Source organism: Petromyzon marinus, unplaced genomic scaffold (assembly GCF_048934315.1).
Source record: "Petromyzon marinus isolate PM22_M1 ecotype Great Lakes invasive population unplaced genomic scaffold, UKy_Petmar_22M1.pri1.0 PM_Scaffold_38, whole genome shotgun sequence".
NCBI lineage: Eukaryota > Metazoa > Chordata > Hyperoartia > Petromyzontiformes > Petromyzontidae > Petromyzon > Petromyzon marinus.
The window spans coordinates 161,688-185,334 of NW_027423368.1; the positions used below are offsets into that span (position 1 = coordinate 161,688).

Sequence of the window (23,647 nt, forward strand, 5' to 3'; positions counted from 1 at the left end):
CCCGTGTCTCTCTCTCCCCGTGTCTCTCTCCCCGTGTCTCTGTCCCCGTGTCTCTCTCCCCGTGTCTCTCTCACCGTGTCTCTCTCTCCCCGTGTCTCTCTCCCTGTGTCTCTGTCCCCCGTGTCTCCGTCCCTGTGTCTCTCTCCCCGTGTCTCTGTCCCCGTGTCTCCGTCCCCGTGTCTCTCTCCCCGTGTCTCTGTCCCCCGTGTCTCTCTCCCTGCGTCTCTGTCCCCCGTGTCTCTCTCCCCATGTCTCCGTCCCCGTGTCTCTCTCCCCGTGTCTCTCTCCCCGTGTCTCTCTCCCCCCGTGTCTCTCTCCCCGTGTCTCTCTCCCCGTGTCTCTCTCTCCCCGTGTCTCTCTCCCCGTGTCTCTCTTTCACCGTGTCTCTCTCTCCCCGTGTCTCTCTCTCTCCCCGTGTCTCTCTCCCCGTGTCTCTGTCCCCCGTGTCTCCGTCCCCGTGTCTCTCTCCCCGTGTCTCTCTCCCCGTGTCTCTCTCCCCGTGTCTCTCTCTCTCCCCGTGTCTCTCTCTCCCCGTGTCTCTGTCCCCCGTGTCCCAGGCATCGGCCAAGGCGTGCCGGTGGTGGGCCTGGTGGTGGAGGGAGGCCCCAACGTCGTCTCCATCGTGCTGGAATATCTCCGTGACGCTCCGCCCGTCCCCGTGGTGGTCTGTGACGGCAGCGGACGCACCTCGGACATCCTCGCCTTCGCCCACAAGTACTCGGAGGAGGGCGGGTGGGTGGACTAGTCGCTCGCCTAGTCGCGGGACTAGTCACTCGCCTAGTCGCGGACCTAGTCACGGGACTAGTCGCGGAACTAGTCACGGGACTAGTCACTCGCCTAGTCACTCGCCTAGTCATGGGACTAGTCACGGGACTAGTCACTCGCCTAGTCGCGGGACTAGTCGTGGGACTAGTCGCGGGACTAGTCACGGGACTAGTCACTCGCCTAGTCACGGGACTAGTCGCGGGACTAGTCGCGGGACTAGTCACTTGCCTAGTCGCTCGCCTAGTCGCGGGACTAGTCACGGGCCTAGTCACTCGCCTAGTCACTCGCCTAGTCGCGGGACTAGTCACGGGCCTAGTCGCGGGCCTAGTCACGGAACTAGTCACTCGCCTAGTCACGGGCCTAGTCACGGGCGTAGTCACGGGCCTAGTCGCGGGACTAGTCACTAACCTAGTCACGGGACTAGTCACGGGCCTAGTCGCTCGCCTAGTCACGGGACTAGTCACGGGACTAGTCACGGACCCAGTCACGGGACTAGTCACTCGCCTAGTCACGGGACTAGTTGCTCGCCTAGTCACTCACCTAGTCACGGGACTAGTCACGGACCTAGTCACGGGACTAGTCACGGGACTAGTCACTCGCCTAGTCACTCGCCTAGTCACGGGACTAGTCACGGACCTAGTCACGGGACTAGTCACGGGACTAGTCACTCGCCTAGTCACTCGCCTAGTCGCGGGACTAGTCACTCGCCTAGTCACTCGCCTAGTCACGGGACTAGTCACTCGCCTAGTCACTCGCCTAGTCACGGGACTAGTCACGGGCCTAGTCACTCGCCTAGTCGCGGACCTAGTCACGGGACTAGTCGCGGAACTAGTCACGGGACTAGTCACTCGCCTAGTCACGGGACTAGTCGCGGGACTAGTCGCGGGACTAGTCACTCGCCTAGTCGCTCGCCTAGTCGCGGGACTAGTCACGGGCCTAGTCACTCGCCTAGTCACTCGCCTAGTCGTGGGACTAGTCACGGGCCTAGTCGCGGGCCTAGTCACGGAACTAGTCACTCGCCTAGTCACGGGCCTAGTCACGGGCGTAGTCACGGGCCTAGTCGCGGGACTAGTCACTAACCTAGTCACGGGACTAGTCACGGGCCTAGTCGCTCGCCTAGTCACGGGACTAGTCACGGGACTAGTCACGGACCCAGTCACGGGACTAGTCACTCGCCTAGTCACGGGACTAGTTGCTCGCCTAGTCACCCGCCTAGTCACGGGACTAGTCACGGACCTAGTCACGGGACTAGTCACGGGACTAGTCACTCGCCTAGTCACTCGCCTAGTCACGGGACTAGTCACGGAACTAGTCACGGGACTAGTCACGGGACTAGTCACTCGCCTAGTCACTCGCCTAGTCGCGGGACTAGTCGCGGGACTAGTCACGGGCCTAGTCACGGGCCTAGTCACGGGCCTAGTCAGGGGACTAGTCGCTCGCCTAGTCGCGGGACTAGTCACTCGCCTAGTCACGGGCCTAGTCACTCGCCTAGCCACGGGACTAGTCACGGGCCTAGTCACTCGCCTAGTCACGGGACTAGTCACTCGCCTAGTCACGGGACTAGTCACTCGCCTAGTCGCGGGACTAGTCGCTTGCCTAGTCGCGGGACTAGTCACGGGACTAGTCACGGGCCTAGTCACTCGCCTAGTCACTCGCCTAGTCACGGGACTAGTCACTCGCCTAGTCGCGGGACTAGTCGCTTGCCTAGTCGCGGGACTAGTCACGGGACTAGTCACGGGCCTAGTCACTCGCCTAGTCACTCGCCTAGTCGCGGGACTAGTCGCGGGACTAGTCACGGGCCTAGTCACTCGCCTAGTCACGGGACTAGTCACTCGCCTAGTCACGGGACTAGTCACGGGCCTAGTCGCTCGCCTAGTCGCGGGACTAGTCATGGGCCTAGTCACGGGCCTAGTCACTCGCCTAGTCACTCGCCTAGTCGCGGGCCTAGTCACGGGACTAGTCACGGGCCTATTCACGGGCCTAGTCACTCGCCTAGTCACTCGCCTAGTCACGGGACTAGTCACTCGCCTAGTCGCGGGACTAGTCGCTCGCCTAGTCGCGGGACTAGTCGCTCGCCTAGTTGTGGGACTAGTCGCTCGCCTAGTTGCGGGACTAGTCACGGGACTAGTCACGGGCCTAGTCACTCGCCTAGTCACTCGCCTAGTCGCGGGACTAGTCACGGGCCTAGTCACTCGCCTAGTCACTCGCCTAGTCACGGGCCTAGTCACGGGCCTAGTCACGGGCCCAGTCACGGGCCTAGTCACTCGCCTAGTCATGGGACTAGTCACGGGCCTGGTCACTCGCCTAGTCACGGGCCTAGTCACGGGCCTAGTCACGGGCATAGTCACGGGCGTAGTCATGGGCCTAGTCACTCGCCTAGTCACGGGCCTAGTCACTCGCTTAGTCACCTTGCCTAGTCACTCGCCTAGTCACTCGCCTAGTCACGGGCCAAGTCAAGGGCCTAGTCACTAGCCTAGTCACGGGCCTAGTCACGGGCCTAGTCACGGGCCTAGTCAAGGGCCTAGTCACGGGCCTAGTCACGGGCCTATTCACGGGCCTAGTCACGGGCCTAGTCACTCGCCTAGTCACGGGCCTAGTCACTCGCCTAGTCACGGGCCTAGTCACGGGCCTAGTCAATAGCCTAGTCACTCACCTAGTCACGGGCATAGTCACTCGCCTAGTCACGGGTCTAGTCACGGGCCTAGACACTCGCCTAGTCACGGGCCTAGTCACTCACCTAGTCACGGGCTTAGTCACTCGCCTAGTCACTAGCCTAGTCACTGGCCTAGTCACTCGCCCAGTCATGGGCCTAGTCACTGGCCTAGCCACTCGCCTAGTCACTCGCCTAATCACTTGCCTAGTCACTCTCCTAGTCACGGGCCTAGTCACTGGCCTAGTCACTGGCCTAGTCACGGGCCTAGTCACTCGCCTAGTCACTCGCCTAGTCACTCACCTAGTCGTCTAGTCACTCACCTAGTCGGCTAGTCACTTGCCTAGTGACTTAGTCACTCACTCACCCGTTCATTCAATCACACACCCACCCACCCACTAATCCACTCGGACTCCCACCCACTCACCCACCCACCCACTAATCCACTCGGACTCCCACCCACCCACTAATCCACTCGGTCTCTCACCCTTCCACTCACCCACCCACTAATCCACTCGGACTCCCACCCACTCACCCACCTACCCACTAATCCACTCGGACTCCCACCCACCCACTAATCCACTCGGACTCCCACCCACCCACTAATCCACTCGGACTCCCACCCACTCACCCACCCAGCAACCCAACCACTAATCCACTCGGTCTTCCACCCACCCACCCACCCACTAATTTACTCGGTCTCCCACCCACCCACTCACCCACCCACTAATCCACTCGGTCTCCCACCCAATCACCCACCCACTAATCCACTCGGTCTCCCACCCGCCCACTCACGCAACCCACCCACTAACCAACTCGGTCTTCCGCCCACCCACCCACTCACCCACCCACCCACCCACTCACCCACCCACCCACTCACCCACCCACTAATCTACCCGGTCTTCCACCCACCCACTCACGCAACCCACCCACTAATCCACTTTCTTACTCACACCCAATTGGTCAACCCCCCCCTTCCCTCTGCCCCACCCCCTCCCCGCATGCCCCGCCCCTGCTCGCCCCATGCCCCGCCCCCCCCAGGGTGATTAACGAATCACTGAGGGACCAGCTGCTGGTCACCATCCAGAAGACGTTCAACTACAGCCGCAAGCAAGCGCAGCACCTGTTCATATCCCTCATGGAGTGCATGAAGAAGAAGGAGCTGGTGGGTGGGTGGGTTGGTGGGGGGGTGAGTGGGTGGGTGGGTGGGTGAGTGGGTGGGTGGGTTGGTGGGTGGGTGAGTGGGTGAGTGGGTGGGTGGGTGGGTGAGTGAGTGAGTGAGTGGGTGGGTGGGTTGGTGGGTGGGTGGGTGAGTGGGTGGGGTGGTGAGTGAGTGAGTGGGTGGGTGAGTGGGTGGGTGAGTGAGTGAGTGAGTGGGTGAGTGAGTGGGTGGGTGGGTGGGGTGGTGGGGGGGTGAGTGGGTGGGTGGGTGGGTGAGTGGGTGGGTGAGTGAGTGATTGAGTGGGTGAGTGGGTGAGTGGGTGAGTGGGTGGGTGAGTGAGTGGGTGAGTTGGTGGGTGAGTGGGTGGGTGGGTGGGTGAGTGGGTGAGTGAGTGGGTGGGTGGGGGGGTGAGTGGGTGAGTGAGTGGGTGGGTGGGTGAGTGGGTGGGGGGGTGAGTGAGTGGGTGGGTGGGTGAGTGAGTGAGTGGGTGGGTGAGTGAGTGGGTGAGTGAGTGGGTGAGTGAGTGGGTGAGTGGGTGGGTGGGTGAGTGAGTGGGTGAGTGAGTGGGTGAGTGAGTGAGTGGGTGAGTGGGTGGGTGAGTGGGTGGGTGGGTGGGTGAGTGAGTGGGTGAGTGGGTGAGTGAGTGAGTGGGTGAGTGAGTGGGTGAGTGAGTGAGTGGGTGAGTGAGTGGGTGAGTGAGTGAGTGGGTGAGTGGGTGGGTGGGTGGGTGAGTGAGTGGGTGAGTGAATGGGTGAGTGAGTGAGTGGGTGAGTGAGTGAGTGAGTGGGTGAGTGAGTGGGTGAGTGAGTGGGTGGGTGGGTGGGTGAGTTGGTGGGTGAGCGTGTGGGTGAGTGGTTTGGTGGAGTGAGTGAGTGAGTGAGTGGGTGGGTGAGTGTGTGGGTGGGTGAGTGGGTTGGTGGGTGGGTGGGTGGGTGAGTGTGTGGGTGAGTGGTTTGGTGGAGTGAGTGAGTGGGTGGGTGAGTGGGTGAGTGGGTGAGTGAATGGGTGAGTGAGTGAGTGAGTGGGTGAGTGAGTGAGTGAGTGGGTGAGTGAGTGGGTGAGTGAGTGAGTGGGTGGGTGAGTGAGTGGGTGGGTGAGTGAGTGGGTGAGTGGGTGAGTGGGTGGGTGAGTGGGTGAGTGAGTGGGTGAGTGGGTGAGTGGGTGGGTGAGTGAGTGAGTGAGTGGGTGAGTGGGTGGGTGAGTGAGTGAGTGAGTGGGTGGGTGGGTGGGTGAGTGAGTGGGTGAGTGAGTGAGTGAGTGGGTGGGTGAGTGAGTGAGTGGGTGGGTGAGTGAGTGGGTGAGTGGGTGGGTGGGTGGGTGAGTGGGTGAGTGAGTGAGTGAGTGGGTGGGTGAGTTGGTGGGTGAGCGTGTGGGTGAGTGGTTTGGTGGAGTGAGTGAGAGGCTACTCGCCACTTGCCCCTTCGAGCCCTGCTAGAGGCTCCCCGGGGTATTGGGCAGCCTCTATCGGCTTCTAGAGTGGTGCAGTTTCAGGGCTGCGCCTTTGTCCGTGTCGCCCGGCAGATCACGGTGTTCCGCATGGGGTCGGAGGGTCACCAGGACATCGACCTGGCCATCCTCACCGCCCTCCTCAAAGGTACACGCTGGATGTGTGGGTGGGTGGGTGGGGTTCACGATGGCCGTGTGGGTGGGTGGGGTTCACGGTGGCCGTGTGGGTGGGTGGGGTTCACGGTGTCCGTGTGGGTGGGTGGGGTTCACGGTGTCCGTGTGGGTGGGTGGGTGGGGTTCACGGTGTCCGTGTGGGTGGGTGGGGTTCACGGTGACCGTGTGGGTGGGTGGGGTTCACGGTGACCGTGTGTGTGGGTGGGGTTCACGGTGACCGTGTGGGTGGGTGGGGTTCACGGTGACCGTGTGGGTGGGTGGGGTTCACGGTGGCCGTGTGGGTGGGTGGGATTCACGGTGGCTGTGTGGGTGGGGTTCACGGTGGCCGTGTGGGTGGGTGGGGTTCACGATGGCCGTGTGGGTGGGTGGGATTCACGGTGGCTGTGTGGGTGGGGTTCACGGTGGCCGTGTGGGTGGGTGGGGTTCACGGTGTCCGTGTGGGTGGGTGGGGTTCACGGTGACCGTGTGGGTGGGTGGGATTCACGGTGGCTGTGTGGGTGGGTGGTGTTCACGATGTCCGTGTGGGTGGGTGGGGTTCACGGTGACCGTGTGGGTGGGTGGGGTTCACGGTGGCCGTGTGGGTGGGTGGGATTCACGGTGGCTGTGTGGGTGGGGTTCACGGTGGCCGTGTGGGTGGGTGGGGTTCATGGTAACCGTGTGGGTGGGTGGGGTTCACGGTGTCCGTGTGGGTGGGTGGGGTTCACGGTGTCCGTGTCTCTCTCTACCAGTGGGGTTCACGGTGGTCCTCCGTGTCTGCAGGTACCAATGCATCCGCACCGGATCAGCTGAGCCTGGCTCTGGCGTGGAACCGCGTGGACATCGCTCGAAGCCAGATCTTCGTTTATGGTCAGCACTGGCCGGTGAGTGCCTCGAGAGTGAGTCCACATCACGGGGGTAGAGAGGCTGGTGTAGTGATAGTGATAGAGGCAGTGATGGTGACAGTGATAGTGGTAGTGATAGTAATACAGACAGTGATAGTGGTAGAGATAGTAACAGTGATAGTGGTAGTGACAGTGATGGTGATAGCGGTGGTGACAGTGATGGTGATAGTGACAGTGGTAGTGACAGTGATAGTAATAGAGACAGTGATAGTGACAGTGATAGTAATAGAGACAGTGGTAGTGACAGTGATAGTAATAGAGACAGTGGTAGTGACAGTGATAGTAATAGAGACAGTGACAGTGGTAGTGACAGTGATAGTAATAGAGACCGTGATAGTGACAGTGATAGTAATAGAGACAGTGATAGTAATAGAGACAGTGATAGTGGTAGTGACAGTGATAGTGGTAGAGACAGTGATAGTGACAGTGATAGTAATAGAGACAGTGATAGTAATAGAGACAGTGATAGTAATAGAGACAGTGATAGTGACAGTGATAGTAATAGAGACAGTGATAGTAATAGAGACAGTGATAGTAATAGAGACAGTGGTAGTGACAGTGATAGTAATAGAGACAGTGGTAGTAATAGAGACAGTGATAGTGGTAGAGACAGTGATAGTGGTAGTGACAGTGATGGTGATAGCGGTGGTGACAGTGATGGTGATAGTGACAGTGACAGTGGTAGTAATAGAGACAGTGATAGTGGTAGTGATAGTAATAGTGACAGTGGTAGTGACAGTGATAGTAATAGAGACAGTGGTAGTGACAGTGATAGTAATAGAGACAGTGACAGTGATAGTAATAGAGACAGTGATAGTAATAGAGACAGTGATAGTGGTAGTGATGGTGATAGTGATAAAGACAGTGATAGTGATAGTGACAGTGATGGTGATAGTGATAGTGACAGTGGTAATAATAAAGACAGTGATAGTGATGGTGATAGTGATAGTGACAGTGATAGTAATAAAGACAGTGATAGTGGTAGAGACAGTGATAGTGGTAGTGATGGTGATAGTGACAGTGATAGTGACAGTGATAGTGACAGTGATGGTGACAGTGACAGTGATGGTGATAGTGTTAGTGATAGTGACAGTGATGGTGATAGTGATAGTGACAGTGATAGTAATAAAGACAGTGATAGTGACAGTGATAGTGATGGTGATAGTGGTAGTGATAGTGATGGTGATAGTGACAGTGATGGTGATAGTGACAGTGATAGTAATAAAGACAGTGATAGTGACAGTGATAGTGACAGTGATGGTGATAGTGTTAGTGACAGTGATGGTAATAAAGACAGTGATATTGACAGTGATGGTGGTAGTGACAGTGATGGTGATAGTGACAGTGATTGTAATAAAGACAGTGATATTGACAGTGATGGTGATAGTGACAGTGATAGTGACAGTGATGGTGATAGTGACAGTGATGGTGATAGTGATAGTGACAGTGATGGTGATAGTGACAGTGATAGTGACAGTGATGGTGATAGTGATAGTGACAGTGATAGTAATAGAGACAGTGATAGTGACAGTGATAGTAATACAGACAGTGACAGTGATGGTGATGGTGACAGTGATAGTAATAGAGACAGTGATAGTGGTAGTGATGGTGATAGTGACAGTGATAGTGGTGGTGACAGTGATGGTGATAGTGGTAGTGATGGTGATAGTGATAGTGACAGTGATGGTGATAGTGATAGTAACAGTGATAGTAATAAAGACAGTGATAGTGACAGTGATGGTGATAGTGATAGTGACAGTGATGGTGATATTGACAGTGATGGTGATAGTGATGGTGGTAGTGATAGTGATAGTAATAAAGACAGTGATAGTGGTGGTGACGGTGATAGTGACAGTGATGGTGGTAGTGACAGTGATAGTAATAAAGACAGTGATAGTGACAGTGATAGTGGTAGTGATGGTGATAGTGACAGTGATAGTGACAGTGATGGTGATAGTGACAGCGATGGTGATAGTGATAGTGACAGTGATAGTAATAAAGACAGTGATAGTGACAGTGACGGTGATAGTGATAGTGACAGTGATGGTGATAGTGACAGTGATGGTGATAGTGACAGTGATAGTAATAAAGACAGTGATAGTGACAGTGATGGTGATAGTGGTAGTGACAGTGATAGTAATAGTGACAGTGATAGTGACAGTGATAGTGACAGTGATAGTGACAGTGATAGTGACAGTAATAGTGGTAGTGACAATGATGGTGATAGTGGTAGTGATGGTGATAGTGATAGTAATAAAGACAGTGATAGTGACAGTGATATTGATAAAGACAGTGATAGTGACAGTGATGGTGATAGCGGTAGTGACAGTGATAGTAATAGAGACAGTGATAGTGACAGTGATGGTGATAGTGACAGTGATAGTAATAAAGACAGTGATAGTGGTAGTGATGGTGATAGTGACAGTGATAGTAATAAAGACAGTGATAGTAATAGTGGTAGTGATGGTGATAGGTGTAGAGACATTGATAGTGTTAAAGACAGTGATAGTGGTAGAGGCAGGGGTAACGCATTATATCATATCATCCGTGACATAGTTGTGAGCTCTCTGATTCACTCCGTGACGTGGCTAAGATTTGTCTTTGATTCATCCCATGTGAGTCTGCAGCTCCTAGATGATTTGCCTAAGATTTGTCCATGATTTGTCAATGATTTATCCACTCTTCGTGTATGATTTATCCACGATGATTTGTCTATGATTTGTCTATGATTTATCCACTTTTTGTCTATGATTTGTCTATGATTTGTCTATGATTTATCCACTATGATTTGTCTATGATTTGTCTATGATTTTTGCACTATTTGTCTATGATTTGTCTATGATTTATCCGCTATGATTTGTCTATGATTTATCCATTATGATTTGTCTATCATTTGTCTATGATTTATCTGCTATGATTTGTCTATGATTTGTCTGATTTATCCGCTATGATTTGTCTATGATTTGTATATGATTTATCCACTATGATTTCTCTATGATTTGTCTATGATTTGTCTATGATTTATCCGCTATGATTTGTCTATGATTTGTCTATGATTTATCGGCTATGATTTGTCCCGTGCACGTCTGGGTCCATGTTTATTTTGACTCACCGTCTTTGTTTCTCTGTCTCGCTTTGTCCGTTCACGTCTGCCCGTGGCTTCCATCGACGGAATTCTTTTGACAACCTCCACCACCACCACCACTACCACCACTACCACCACTACCACCACCACTACCACCACCACCACCACCACTACCACCACCACCACTACCACCACTACCACCACCTCCACCACCACCACTACCACCACCTCCACCACCCAATCACTACCACCTACTCATCACCACCACCACCTCCACCACCACCACTACCACGACCTCCACCACCACCACTACCACCACCACTACCACCACTACCACCACCTCCACCACTACCACTACCACCACCACCATCACCTCCACCACCACCACCATCACCACCACCATCATCACCATCACCACCACCACCATCACCTCCACCACCATCACCTCCACCACCATCACCTCCTCCACCACCATCACCTCCATCACCACCACCTCCGCCTCCATACATACGCACCCACGTGGTGATGATGATGATGGTGATGACGGTTGCGGTGGTGGTGATGGTGATGATGGTGATGATTGTGACGGTGATGATTGCGACGGTGATGATGATTGTGATGATTATTGTGATGATGATTGTGATGATGGTGGTGATGATGTTGATGATGATTGTGATGGTGGTGATAATTGTGATGATGATTGTGATGGTGATGATGATTGTGATGGTGATGATGATTGTGATGATGATTGTGATGATGATTTGGGTGGTGGTGATGATGGTGGTAATGATTGTGATGATGGTGATGATAATCGTGATGATGATTGTTATGATGATTGTGATGATGATTGTGATGATGATTGTGATGGTGATGATGATTGTGATGATGATTGTGATGACTGTGATTATGATGGTGATGATGATTGTGATGATGGCTGTGATGATGATTGTGATGATTGTGATGATGGTGATGATGACTGTGACGATGATTGTGATGATGATCTTGATGATGGTGATGATGACTGTGATGATGATTGTGATGGTGATGATGATTGTGATGATGATTGTGATGGTGATGATGATTGTGATGATGGTGATGATCTTGATGATGACTGTGATGATGATTGTGATGATGATGGTGATGATAATGGTGATGATGACTGTGATGATGATGACTGTGATGATGATTGTGATGATGGTGATGATGATTGTGATGATGATGGCGATGATGACTGTGATGATGATGATGATGACTGTGATGATGATGGTGATGATGATGGTGATGATGACTGTGATGATGATGGTGATGATGATTATGATGACTGTGATGATGATTGTGATGATGATGGTGATGATGATTGTGATGATGACGGCGATGATGATGATGATGACGATGATGATGATGGCGATGATCAGACGACGCTGCCCTCGGCGAGTGTAAATGAATTGGGGAGCACAGCCAAGGGGTCCAGGCCCCCCCACAGCAAGAAGGGGGGCGGCGGGGACCCCGCAGGGCCCCCCAGGGGAAAGGGGACGAAGGGGGGAGGGGCAAGGGGGAAGGGGAAGGGGGAGGAGGAGGAGATGATGGACCCTCGCATGGAGGCACTCCTCAGTTGGGTGAGTGGGTGAGTGGGTAAGTGAGTGAGTGGGTGGGTGAGTGAGTGGGTGAGTGAGTGGGTGAGTGGGTGAGTGGGTGAGTGAGTGGGGGGGTGGGGGGGTGAGTGGGTGAGTGAGTGAGTGGGTGGGTGAGTGAGTGGGTGAGTGAGTGAGTGGGTGAGTGGGTGAGTGGGTGAGTGAGTGGGGGGGTGGGGGGGTGGGTGAGTGAGTGAGTGTGTGAGTGAGTGGGTGGGTGGGTGGGTGAGTGGGTGAGTGGGTGAGTGAGTGAGTGAGTGGGTGAGTGGGTGAGTGGGTGAGTGAGTGAGTGGGTGAGTGGGTGGGTGAGTGAGTGAGTGGGTGAGTGGGTGAGTGAGTGAGTGGGTGATTGAGTGGGTGGGTGGGTGAGTGGGTGAGTGGGTGAGTGAGTGGGTGAGTGGGTGGGTGGGTGAGAGTGAGTGGGTGAGTGGGTGAGTGGGTGAGTGAGTGAGTGAGTGGGGGGGTGGGTGAGTGGGTGAGTGGGTGAGTGAGTGGGTGAGTGGGTGAGTGAGTGGGTGAGTGGGTGGGTGAGTGGGTGAGTGGGTGAGTGGGTGGGTGAGTGAGTGAGTGGGTGGGTGGGTGAGTGAGTGGGTGAGTAGGTGAGTGGGGGGGTGGGTGAGTGGGTGAGTGGGTGGGTGAGTGGGTGAGTGGGTGAGTGGGTGGGTGAGTGAGTGAGTGAGTGGGTGAGTGGGGAGATGATGAACCCTCGCATGGAGGCACTCCTCAGCTGGGTGAGTGGGTGAGTGAGTGAGTGAGTGGGTGAGTGGGTGAGTGGGTGGGTGGGTGAGTGAGTGGGTGAGTGAGTGAGTGGGTGGGTGGGTGGGTGAGTGAGTGGGTGAGTGAGTGGGTGAGTGGGTGGGTGAGTGGGTGAGTGGGTGAGTGAGTGAGTGAGTGAATGAGTGAGTGACTGACTGAGTGACTGAGTGAGTGAGTGAGTGACTGACTGAGTGGGGAGATGATGGACCCTCGCATGGAGGCACTCCTCAGCTGGGTGAGTGGGTGGGTGAGTGAGTGGGTGGGTGAGTGGGTGGATGAGTGGGTGAGTGGGTGGGTGAGTGAGTGGGTGAGTGGATGAGTGGGTGGGTGAGTGAGTGAGTGAGTGGGTGGGTGAGTGGGTGAGTTGGTGAGTGGGGAGATGATGGACTCTCGCATGGAGGCACTCCTCAGCTGGGTGAGTGAGTGGGTGAGTGAGTGGGTGAGTGGGTGGGTGAGTGAGTGGCTGGGTGAGTGGGTGGGTGAGTGGGTGGGTGGGTGAGTGAGTGAGTGGGTGGGTGAGTGGGTGGGTGGGTGGGTGAGTGAGTGAGTGAGTGGGTGGGTGAGTGGGTGGGTGAGTGGGGGGGTGAGTGGGTGAGTGGGTGAGTGAGTGGGTGAGTGAGTGGGTGAGTGAGTGGGTGAGTGGCTGGGTGAGTGAGTGGGTGAGTGGGTGAGTGGGTGGGTGAGTGAGTGAGTGAGTGGGTGGGTGAGTGGGTGAGTTGGTGAGTGGGGAGATGATGGACTCTCGCATGGAGGCACTCCTCAGCTGGGTGAGTGAGTGGGTGAGTGAGTGGGTGAGTGGGTGGGTGAGTGAGTGGGTGGGTGAGTGGGTGGGTGGGTGGGTGAGTGAGTGGGTGGGTGAGTGGGTGGGTGAGTGGGTGGGTGAGTGGGGGGGTGAGTGGGTGAGTGGGTGAGTGAGTGGGTGAGTGAGTGGGTGAGTGAGTGGGTGAGTGGCTGGGTGAGTGAGTGGGTGGGTGAGTGGGTGAGTGAGTGGGTTGGTGAGTGGGTGGGTGAGTGGGGGGGGTGAGTGGGTGAGTGGGTGAGTGAGTGGGTGAGTGAGTGGGTGAGTGGCTGGGTGAGTGAGTGGGTGGGTGACTGAGTGAGTGGGTGAGTGACTGAGTGAGTGACTGAGTAAGTGACTGAGTGACTGAGTGGGGAGATGATGGACCCTCGCATGGAGGCACTTCTCAGCTGGGTGAGTGGGTGAGTGAGTGGGTGGGTGGGTGAGTGGGTGGGTGGGTGAGTGAGTGAGTGGATGGGTGAGTGGGTGAGTGGGTGGGTGGGTGAGTGAGTGGGTGGGTGGGGGGGTGAGTGAGTGGGTGAGTGGGTGAGTGGGTGACTGAGTGAGGAGATGATGGACCCTCGCATGGAGGCACTCCTAAGCTGGGTGAGTGAGTGAGTGAGTGGGTGGGTGAGTGGGTGGGTGAGTGAGTGGGTGGGTGGGTGAGTGGGTGAGTGGGTGAGTGGGTGGGTGGGTGGGTGGGTGAGTGAGTGGGTGGGTGAGTGGGTGAGTGGGTGGGTGAGTGGGTGAGTGGGTGAGTGAGTGAGTGAGTGAGTGAATGAGTGAGTGACTGACTGAGTGACTGAGTGAGTGAGTGAGTGACTGACTGAGTGGGGAGATGATGGACCCTCGCATGGAGGCACTCCTCAGCTGGGTGAGTGGGTGGGTGAGTGAGTGGGTGGGTGAGTGGGTGGATGAGTGGGTGAGTGGGTGGGTGAGTGAGTGGGTGAGTGGATGAGTGGGTGGGTGAGTGAGTGAGTGAGTGGGTGGGTGAGTGGGTGAGTTGGTGAGTGGGGAGATGATGGACTCTCGCATGGAGGCACTCCTCAGCTGGGTGAGTGAGTGGGTGAGTGAGTGGGTGAGTGGGTGGGTGAGTGAGTGGCTGGGTGAGTGGGTGGGTGAGTGGGTGGGTGGGTGAGTGAGTGAGTGGGTGGGTGAGTGGGTGGGTGGGTGGGTGAGTGAGTGAGTGAGTGGGTGGGTGAGTGGGTGGGTGAGTGGGGGGGTGAGTGGGTGAGTGGGTGAGTGAGTGGGTGAGTGAGTGGGTGAGTGAGTGGGTGAGTGGCTGGGTGAGTGAGTGGGTGAGTGGGTGAGTGGGTGGGTGAGTGAGTGAGTGAGTGAGTGGGTGGGTGAGTGGGTGAGTTGGTGAGTGGGGAGATGATGGACTCTCGCATGGAGGCACTCCTCAGCTGGGTGAGTGAGTGGGTGAGTGAGTGGGTGAGTGGGTGGGTGAGTGAGTGGGTGGGTGAGTGGGTGGGTGGGTGGGTGGGTGGGTGAGTGAGTGGGTGGGTGAGTGGGTGGGTGAGTGGGTGGGTGAGTGGGGGGGTGAGTGGGTGAGTGGGTGAGTGAGTGGGTGAGTGAGTGGGTGAGTGAGTGGGTGAGTGGCTGGGTGAGTGAGTGGGTGGGTGAGTGGGTGAGTGAGTGGGTTGGTGAGTGGGTGGGTGAGTGGGGGGGGTGAGTGGGTGAGTGGGTGAGTGAGTGGGTGAGTGAGTGGGTGAGTGGCTGGGTGAGTGAGTGGGTGGGTGACTGAGTGAGTGGGTGAGTGACTGAGTGAGTGACTGAGTAAGTGACTGAGTGACTGAGTGGGGAGATGATGGACCCTCGCATGGAGGCACTTCTCAGCTGGGTGAGTGGGTGAGTGAGTGGGTGGGTGGGTGAGTGGGTGGGTGGGTGAGTGAGTGAGTGGATGGGTGAGTGGGTGAGTGGGTGGGTGGGTGAGTGAGTGGGTGGGTGGGGGGGTGAGTGAGTGGGTGAGTGGGTGAGTGGGTGACTGAGTGAGGAGATGATGGACCCTCGCATGGAGGCACTCCTAAGCTGGGTGAGTGAGTGAGTGAGTGGGTGGGTGAGTGGGTGGGTGAGTGAGTGGGTGGGTGGGTGAGTGGGTGAGTGGGTGAGTGGGTGGGTGGGTGGGTGGGTGAGTGAGTGGGTGGGTGAGTGGGTGGGTGGGTGGGTGAGTGAGTGGGTGGGTGAGTGGGTGGGTGGGTGAGTGGGTGAGTGGGTGAGTGGGTGAGTGAGTGGGTGAGTGAGTGGGTGAGTGAGTGGGTGGGTGGGGAGATGATGGACCCTCGCATGGAGGCACTCCTCAGCTGGGTGAGTGGGTGAGTGAGTGCGTGAGTGGGTGAGTGGGTGAGTGAGTGAGTGGGTGGGTGAGTGAGTGGGTGGGTGAGTGGGTGAGTGGGGGGGTGAGTGGGTGGGTGAGTGGGTGAGTGGGTGAGTGAGTGGGGGGGTGAGTGAGTGGGTGGGTGAGTGGGTGAGTGGGGGGGTGAGTGGGTGGGTGAGTGGGTGAGTGGGTGAGTGAGTGGGGGGGGTGGGTGAGTGGCTGAGTGAGTGGGTGAATGACTGATTGACTGAGTGACTGACTGACTGAGTGAGGAGATGATGGACCCTCGCATGGAGGCACTTCTCAGCTGGGTGAGTGGGTGAGTGGGTGGGTGGGTGAGTGGGTGGGTGAGTGGGTGGGTGGGTGAGTGGGTGGGTGGGTGAGTGAGTGGGTGGGTGAGTGGGTGGGTGGGTGGGTGAGTGAGTGGGTGGGTGAGTGGGTGGGTGGGTGAGTGGGTGAGTGGGTGAGTGAGTGGGTGGGTCGGGGGGTGAGTGGGTGGGTGGGTGAGTGGGTGGGTGGGTGAGTGGGTGGGTGAGTGAGTGGGTGAGTGGGTGAGTGGGTGGGTGAGTGAGTGGGTGAGTGGGTGAGTGAGTGAGTGGGGAGATGATGGACCCTCGCATGGAGGCACTCCTCAGCTGGGTGAGTGGGTGAGTGAGTGGGTGGGTGAGTGGGTGAGTGGGTGCGTGGGTGAGTGAGTGAGTGGATGGGTGAGTGAGTGGGTGAGTGAGTGGGTGAGTGGGTGGGTGGGGAGATGATGGACCCACGCATGGAGGCACTCCTCAGCTGGGTGAGTGAGTGGGGGGGTGAGTGGGTGAGTGAGTGGGGGGGTGAGTGGGTGGGTGAGTTGGTGGGTGAGTGAGTGGGTGAGTGGGGGGGTGAGTGGGTGGGTGAGTGGGTGAGTAAGTGAGTGGGTGAGTGGCTGAGTGAGTGAGTGACTGAGTGACTGAGTGATTGACTGACTGATTGACTCAGTGAGTGACTGACTGAGTGAGTGACTGAGTGACTGAGTGAGTGACTGAGTGAGTGACTGAGTGATTGACTGAGTGACTGAGTGAGTGATTGACTGAGTGATTGACTGAGTGACTGAGTGACTGAGTGAGTGACTGAGTGACTGAGTGAGTGACTGAGTGATTGACTGAGTGATTGACTGAGTGAGTGACTGAGTGAGTGACTGTGTGACTGAGTGAGTGAGTGACTGAGTGACTGACTGAGTGAGTGAGTGAGTGATTGACTGAGTGATTGACTGAGTGATTAACTGAGTGAGTGACTGAGTGAGTGACTGAGTGAGTGACTGAGTGACTGAGTGAGTGACTGAGTGACTGAGTGACTGAGTGAGTGAGTGAGTGACTGAGTGAGTAACTGAGTGAGTAACTGATTGACTGAGTGAGTGAGTGACTGAGTGAGTGACTGAGTGACTGAGTGAGTGACTGAGTGAGTGACTGAGTGAGTGAGTCAGTCACTGACTGAGTAACTGAGTGACTGAGTGAGGGACTGACTGATTGACTGAGTGAGTGACTGAGTGATTGACTGAGTGATTGAGTGACTGAGTGAGTGACTGAGTGAGTGACTGAGTGATTGACTGAGTGAGTGAGTGACTGAGTGATTGACTGAGTGATTGACTGAGTGAGTGAGTGACTGAGTGATTGACTGAGTGACTGAGTGAGGGACTAACTGAGTGACTGTGTGACTGAGTGAGTGAGTGACTGAGTGAGTGACTGACTGAGTGAGTGACTGAGTGAGTGACTGAGTGAGTGATTGAGTGATTGACTGAGTGATTGACTGAGTGAGTGAGTGACTGAGTGAGTGACTGAGTGAGTGACTGAGTGACTGAGTGAGTGAGTGACTGATTGACTGAGTGAGTGACTGAGTGATTGACTGAGTGATTGAGTGACTGAGTGAGTGACTGAGTGAGTGACTGAGTGATTGACTGAGTGATTGAGTGACTGAGTGATTGACTGAGTGATTGACTGAGTGAGTGAGTGACTGAGTGAGTGACTGAGTGACTGAGTGAGTGAGTGATTGAGTGAGTGACTGAGTGAGTGACTGAGTGAGTGAGTGACTGAGTGAGTGACTGACTGAGTGAGTGACTGAGTGATTGACTGAGCGAGTGAGTGACTGAGTGAGTGACTGAGTGATTGACTGAGTGATTGACTGAGTGAGTGAGTGACTGAGTGAGTGACTGAGTGAGTGACTGAGTGACTGAGTGAGTGACTGAGTGATTGACTGACTGATTGACTGAGTGAGTGAGTGACTGAGTGACTGAGTGAGTGACTGAGTGATTGACTAAGTGATTGACTGAGTGAGTGAGTGACTGAGTGATTTACTGAGTGATTGACTGAGTGAGTGACTGAGTGAGTGACTGAGTGACTGAGTGAGTGACTGAGTGATTGACTGACTGATTGACTGAGTGAGTGAGTGACTGAGTGACTGAGTGAGTGACTGAGTGATTGACTAAGTGATTGACTGAGTGAGTGAGTGACTGAGTGATTTACTGAGTGATTGACTGAGTGAGTGAGTGACTGAGTGACTGAGTGAGTGAGTGACTGAGTGAGTGACTGAGTGAGGGACTAACTGAGTGACTGTGTGACTGAGTGAGTGACTGAGTGAGTGACTGAGTGAGTGACTGAGTGAGTGAGTGACTGAGTGAGTGACTGAGTGAGTGAGTGGGTTACAGGTCGGCTCTCTGGAGCAAGCTATGCTGGATGCGCTGGTGATGGATCGTGTGGACTTTGTCAAGCTGCTGATAGAGAATGGAGTGAGCATGCATCGCTTCCTTACTCTGTCTCGTCTAGAGGAGCTCTACAACACGGTGAGCACTCACCACCTACTCACCACCTACTCACCACCACCACCAACTCACCACCTACTCACCACCTACTCACCACCTACTCACCACCTACTCACCACCACCACCAACTCACCACCTCGTCACCACCACCACCACCTACTCACCACCTACTCACCACCACCTACTCACCACCTACTCACCACCACCTACTCACCACCTACTCACCACCACCTACTCACCACCTACTCACCACCTACTCACCACCACCTACTCACCACCTACTCACCACCTACTCACCACCACCACCAACTCACCACCTTGTCACCACCACCTACTCACCACCTACTCACCACCTACTCACCACCACCACCAACTCACCACCTCGTCACCACCACCACCACCTACTCACCACCTACTCACCACCACCTACTCACCACCTACTCACCACCACCTACTCACCACCTACTCACCACCACCTACTCACCACCTACTCACCACCTACTCACCACCACCTACTCACCACCTACTCACCACCTACTCACCACCACCACCAACTCACCACCTTGTCACCACCACCTACTCACCACCTACTCACCACCTACTCACCACCACCACCAACTCACCACCTCGTCACCACCACCACCACCTACTCACCACCTACTCACCACCACCTACTCACCACCTACTCTCCACCTACTCACCACCACCTACTCACCACCTACTCACCACCTACTCACCACCACCTACTCACCACCACCACCTACTCAACACCTACTCACCACCTACTCACCACCTACTCACCACCAACTCACCACCTCGTCACCACCACCACCACCTAGTCACCACCTAGTCACCACCTACTCACCACCTACTCACCACCTACTCACCACCACCACCTACTCACCACCTACTCACCACCACCACCTACCCACCACCTACTCACCACCTACTCACCACCTACTCACCACCTCGTCACCACCACCTACTCACCACCTCCTACTCACCACCTACTCACCACCACCTACTCACCACCTACTCACCACCACCTACTCACCACCTACTCACCACCACCTACTCACCACCTACTCACCACCACCTACTCACCACCTACTCACCACCTACTCACCACCACCTACTCACTACCTACTCACCACCTACTCAACACCACCTACTCACCACCACCACCTACTCAACACCTACTCACCACCTACTCACCACCTACTCACCACCAACTCACCACCTCGTCACCACCACCACCACCTAGTCACCACCTAGTCACCACCTACTCACCACCTACTCACCACCTACTCACCACCACCACCTACTCACCACCTACTCACCACCACCACCTACCCACCACCTACTCACCACCTACTCACCACCTACTCACCACCACCTACTCACCACCACTTACTCACCACCTACTCACCACCTACTCACCACCACCTACTCACCACCACCTACCCACCACCTACTCACCACCTACTCACCAACACCACCTACTCACCACCACCTACTCACCACCTACTCACCACCTACTCACCACCATCACCTACTCACCACCTACTCACCACCACCACCTACCCACCACCTACTCACCACCTACTCACCACCTACTCACCACCACCACCTACTCACCACCACCACCACCTACTCACCACCACCTACTCACCACCTACTCACCACCACCTACTCACCACCACCTACTCACCACCACCTACTCACCACCACCTACTCACCACCACCACCAACTCATTACCACCACCACCACCACCTACTCACCACCTACTCACCACCACCTACTCACCACCACCACCTACTCACCACCTACTCACCACCACCTACTCACCACCACCACCTACTCACCACCAACATCACCACCTACTCACCACCGCCACCAACTCACCACCACCACCACCTCCACCACCACCACCACCTACTCACCACCACCTACTCACCACCTACTCACCACCACCACCTACTCACCACCTACTCACCACAACCAACACCACCTACTCACCACCACCTACTCACCACCAACACCACCACCTACTCACCACCAACACCACCACCTACTCACCACCACCACCTACTCACCACCACCACCTACTCACCACTAACACCACCACCACCACCTACTCACCACCACCACCTCCACCACCACCACCTAGTCACCACCACCACCTAGTCACCACCACCAAAACCACCACAACCTACTCACCACCTACTCACCACCTACTCACCACCACCACCTACTCACCACCACCACCTACTCACCACCACCACCTCCACCACCACCTCCACCATCTACTCACCACCAACTAGTTACCACCACCACCAACTAGTCACCACCACCTACACCTCACCACCACCATCACCTACTCACCACCACCACCTACTCACCACCACCAACTCACCACCACCACCTACTCAACACCACCACCACCTACTCAACACCACCACCACCCACTCACCACCACCACCTACTCACCACCACCACCACCTACTCACCACCACCACCACCTACTCACCACCACCACCTCCACGACCACCTACTCACCAACACCACCACCACCTACTCACCACCTACTCACCACCACCACCTACTCACCACCACCTACTCACCACCACGTCCACCGCCACCTCCACCACCTAGTCACCACCACCACATACTCACCACTACCACCACCTACTCACCACCACCACCACCTACTCACCACCACCACCTACTCACCACCACCACCTACTCACCACCACCACCTCCACCACCACCTACTCACCACCACCTCCACCACCACCACCTACTCACCACCAACTAGTCACCACCACGACCTACTCACCACCACCACCTACTCACCACCACCACCTACTCACCACCACCAACTCACCACCACCACCTACTCACCACCAACACCTCACCACCTAGTCACCACCACCACCTACTCACCACCACCACCTACTCACCACCACCACCACCTACTCACCACCACGACCACCTACTCAGCACCACCACCTACTCACCACCACCTAGTCACCTACTCACCACCACCACCATCACCTACTCACCACCACCACCAACACCACCACCACCACCTACTCACCACCACCACCTAGTCACCACCACCACCACCTACTCACCACCACCTCCACCACCAGCTCCACCACCACCACATACTCACCACCACCTCCACCAACTAGTCACCACCACCACCACCTACTCGCCACCACCACCTACTCACCACCACCACCTACTCACCACCACCATCACCTACTCACCACCAACACCACCTCCACCACCACCTACTCACCACCACCTCCACCACCACCACCACATTCTCACCACCACCACCAACTAGTCACCACCACCACCTACTCACCACCACCACCACCACCTACTCACCACCACCACCAACTCACCACCACCACCTACTCACGACCATCACCACCTAGTCACCACCACCACCAACTCACTACCACCACCTACTCAACACCACCACCACCACCTACTCAACACCACCACCTACTCACCACCACCACCACCTACTCACGACCATCACCACCTAGTCACCACCACCACCAACTCACTACCACCACCTACTCAACACCACCACCACCTACTCAACACCACCACCACCATCACCACCACCTACTCAACACCAACACCACCACCTACTCAACACCACCACCTACTCACCACCACCACCTACTCACCACCACCACCTAGTCACTACCACCACCACCTAGTCACCACCACCACCAACTAGTCACCACCACCACCTACTCACCACCACCACCTACTCACCACCACCACCACCACCACCTACTCACTACCACCACCTACTCACCACCACCACCTACTCACCACCACCTCCACCTTCTCACCAACAACAACCGCCATTCGCCACTAAGTGGCGGTGACGTCACCACGACCCTTGTGCCAGGCCATGTGCACCTTGAGGCCACGTGAAGTGTCGAACGCCCGCTGGCAGGAGGTCACGGGGCAGACCCAAGTGCCACGGGTCGACTGACTGAGATGACTGGCTGATGCACCACCTGTGCCCCCTACTGTGCCAACCTACTGTGCTTTAGCCACCCGGCGCTCCGCTCGTTGTTGTGAGCGTCGCTCCTCCGCCCTCCGTTGTTGTTGGAGGGCGACTGCCTCCAACTGCCCACTAGCGTCCTTCACGAGCCTCCTCCACAGAGGCCGATCTTGACACCGCTGGTACCAGTCATCGGCAAGTCCACTCAGCTCCACGTCCTCCTGTACCACATCACTCCATCTCTTCTCTAGCCCGTGCCGCGCCCGTTTAGCCCCCTCGATCCAGCCGAACAAAAGCTGTTTTGGCATGCGGTAGCTGGGCATGCGGGCTACATGACCCAGCCAACGCAGCCTTGCCTGCCGGAGGAGCTTACCGATGGGACCTTGCCCAGATCTTTCAAGGATTTGTGAGCTCCTCACACAATCCAGCCTGGTTAAACCCAGGATGAATCGTAGGCTGGCCAGCCTAAATGTTTCTAACCGGCGAAGATGTTCCATTAGGGGGGTCCACGTTTCGCAAGCGTAGAGAAGGGAGGGAATGACCGTGGCCGAGAAGACCTGAAGCTTAGTGCGGAGCGACAGACCAGGTAGCTTCCACACAGCGTTACGCAACCGATGAAAAGATGTTGCCGCTCGACTGATTCGGAGTGAGACCTCTGCTGTTAACCTGGAGCCGGTCATGAGCACACTGCCCAGGTATGGGAAACTCTCCACTCTCTCCGCAACTGCCCCATCACCGATTGGGAGTTGGGGTGGAGTGTCCAATGGTACAAAATACCGAGGCAGGTGCTTAGTTTTGGTGGGGCTGATGGTAAGGCCCCACCTCTTAGTGACACAATCCAATTTCAGCAGCAGCGTCTCCAACTCCTCCTCTGAATGAGCAGCAATTACCAGATCATCGGCATACATAACGTGGTTGACCAATAGGGAGCCATCCCTTGACCGCACCCGGGCATCGATTAGCCTCCCATTATATCTGTACCATATGGAGATTCCCCCGGTACAGCTATTGAAGCCTTCACGAACTACGTGGTCAAAATAGATGTTAAATAATGTGGGAGCCAGAGGACATCCGTCTCGCAACCCAAGGTGTACAGGGAATGGCTCCGACTCCCGGCCACATAGTTTTACCCGGGCCCGCTCACCATCATGAAGGTCCTTCATGATCGTGAGCA

The 23,647-nt window shown here is 55.9% G+C and overlaps 1 protein-coding gene across 6 annotated transcripts in view; it reads left to right on the plus strand.

Moving 5' to 3' along the window:
* The window catches only part of LOC116937345 (transient receptor potential cation channel subfamily M member 3-like), a 170,128-nt gene that overhangs the window by 68,207 nt on the left and 78,274 nt on the right, over positions 1 to 23,647 (plus strand). For 5 of the 6 annotated variants that reach the window (XM_076064311.1, XM_076064308.1, XM_076064307.1 and 2 more), the window contains exons 8-13: positions 558 to 732; positions 4,457 to 4,580; positions 6,099 to 6,171; positions 6,957 to 7,057; positions 11,579 to 11,779; positions 18,320 to 18,454. In XM_076064311.1, coding sequence (XP_075920426.1) covers positions 558 to 732; positions 4,457 to 4,580; positions 6,099 to 6,171; positions 6,957 to 7,057; positions 11,579 to 11,779; positions 18,320 to 18,454 — 809 coding nt within the window. The remainder of the gene's footprint in view (positions 1 to 557; positions 733 to 4,456; positions 4,581 to 6,098; positions 6,172 to 6,956; positions 7,058 to 11,578; positions 11,780 to 18,319; positions 18,455 to 23,647) is intronic. The other variant, XM_076064306.1, reaches the window with a different exon arrangement.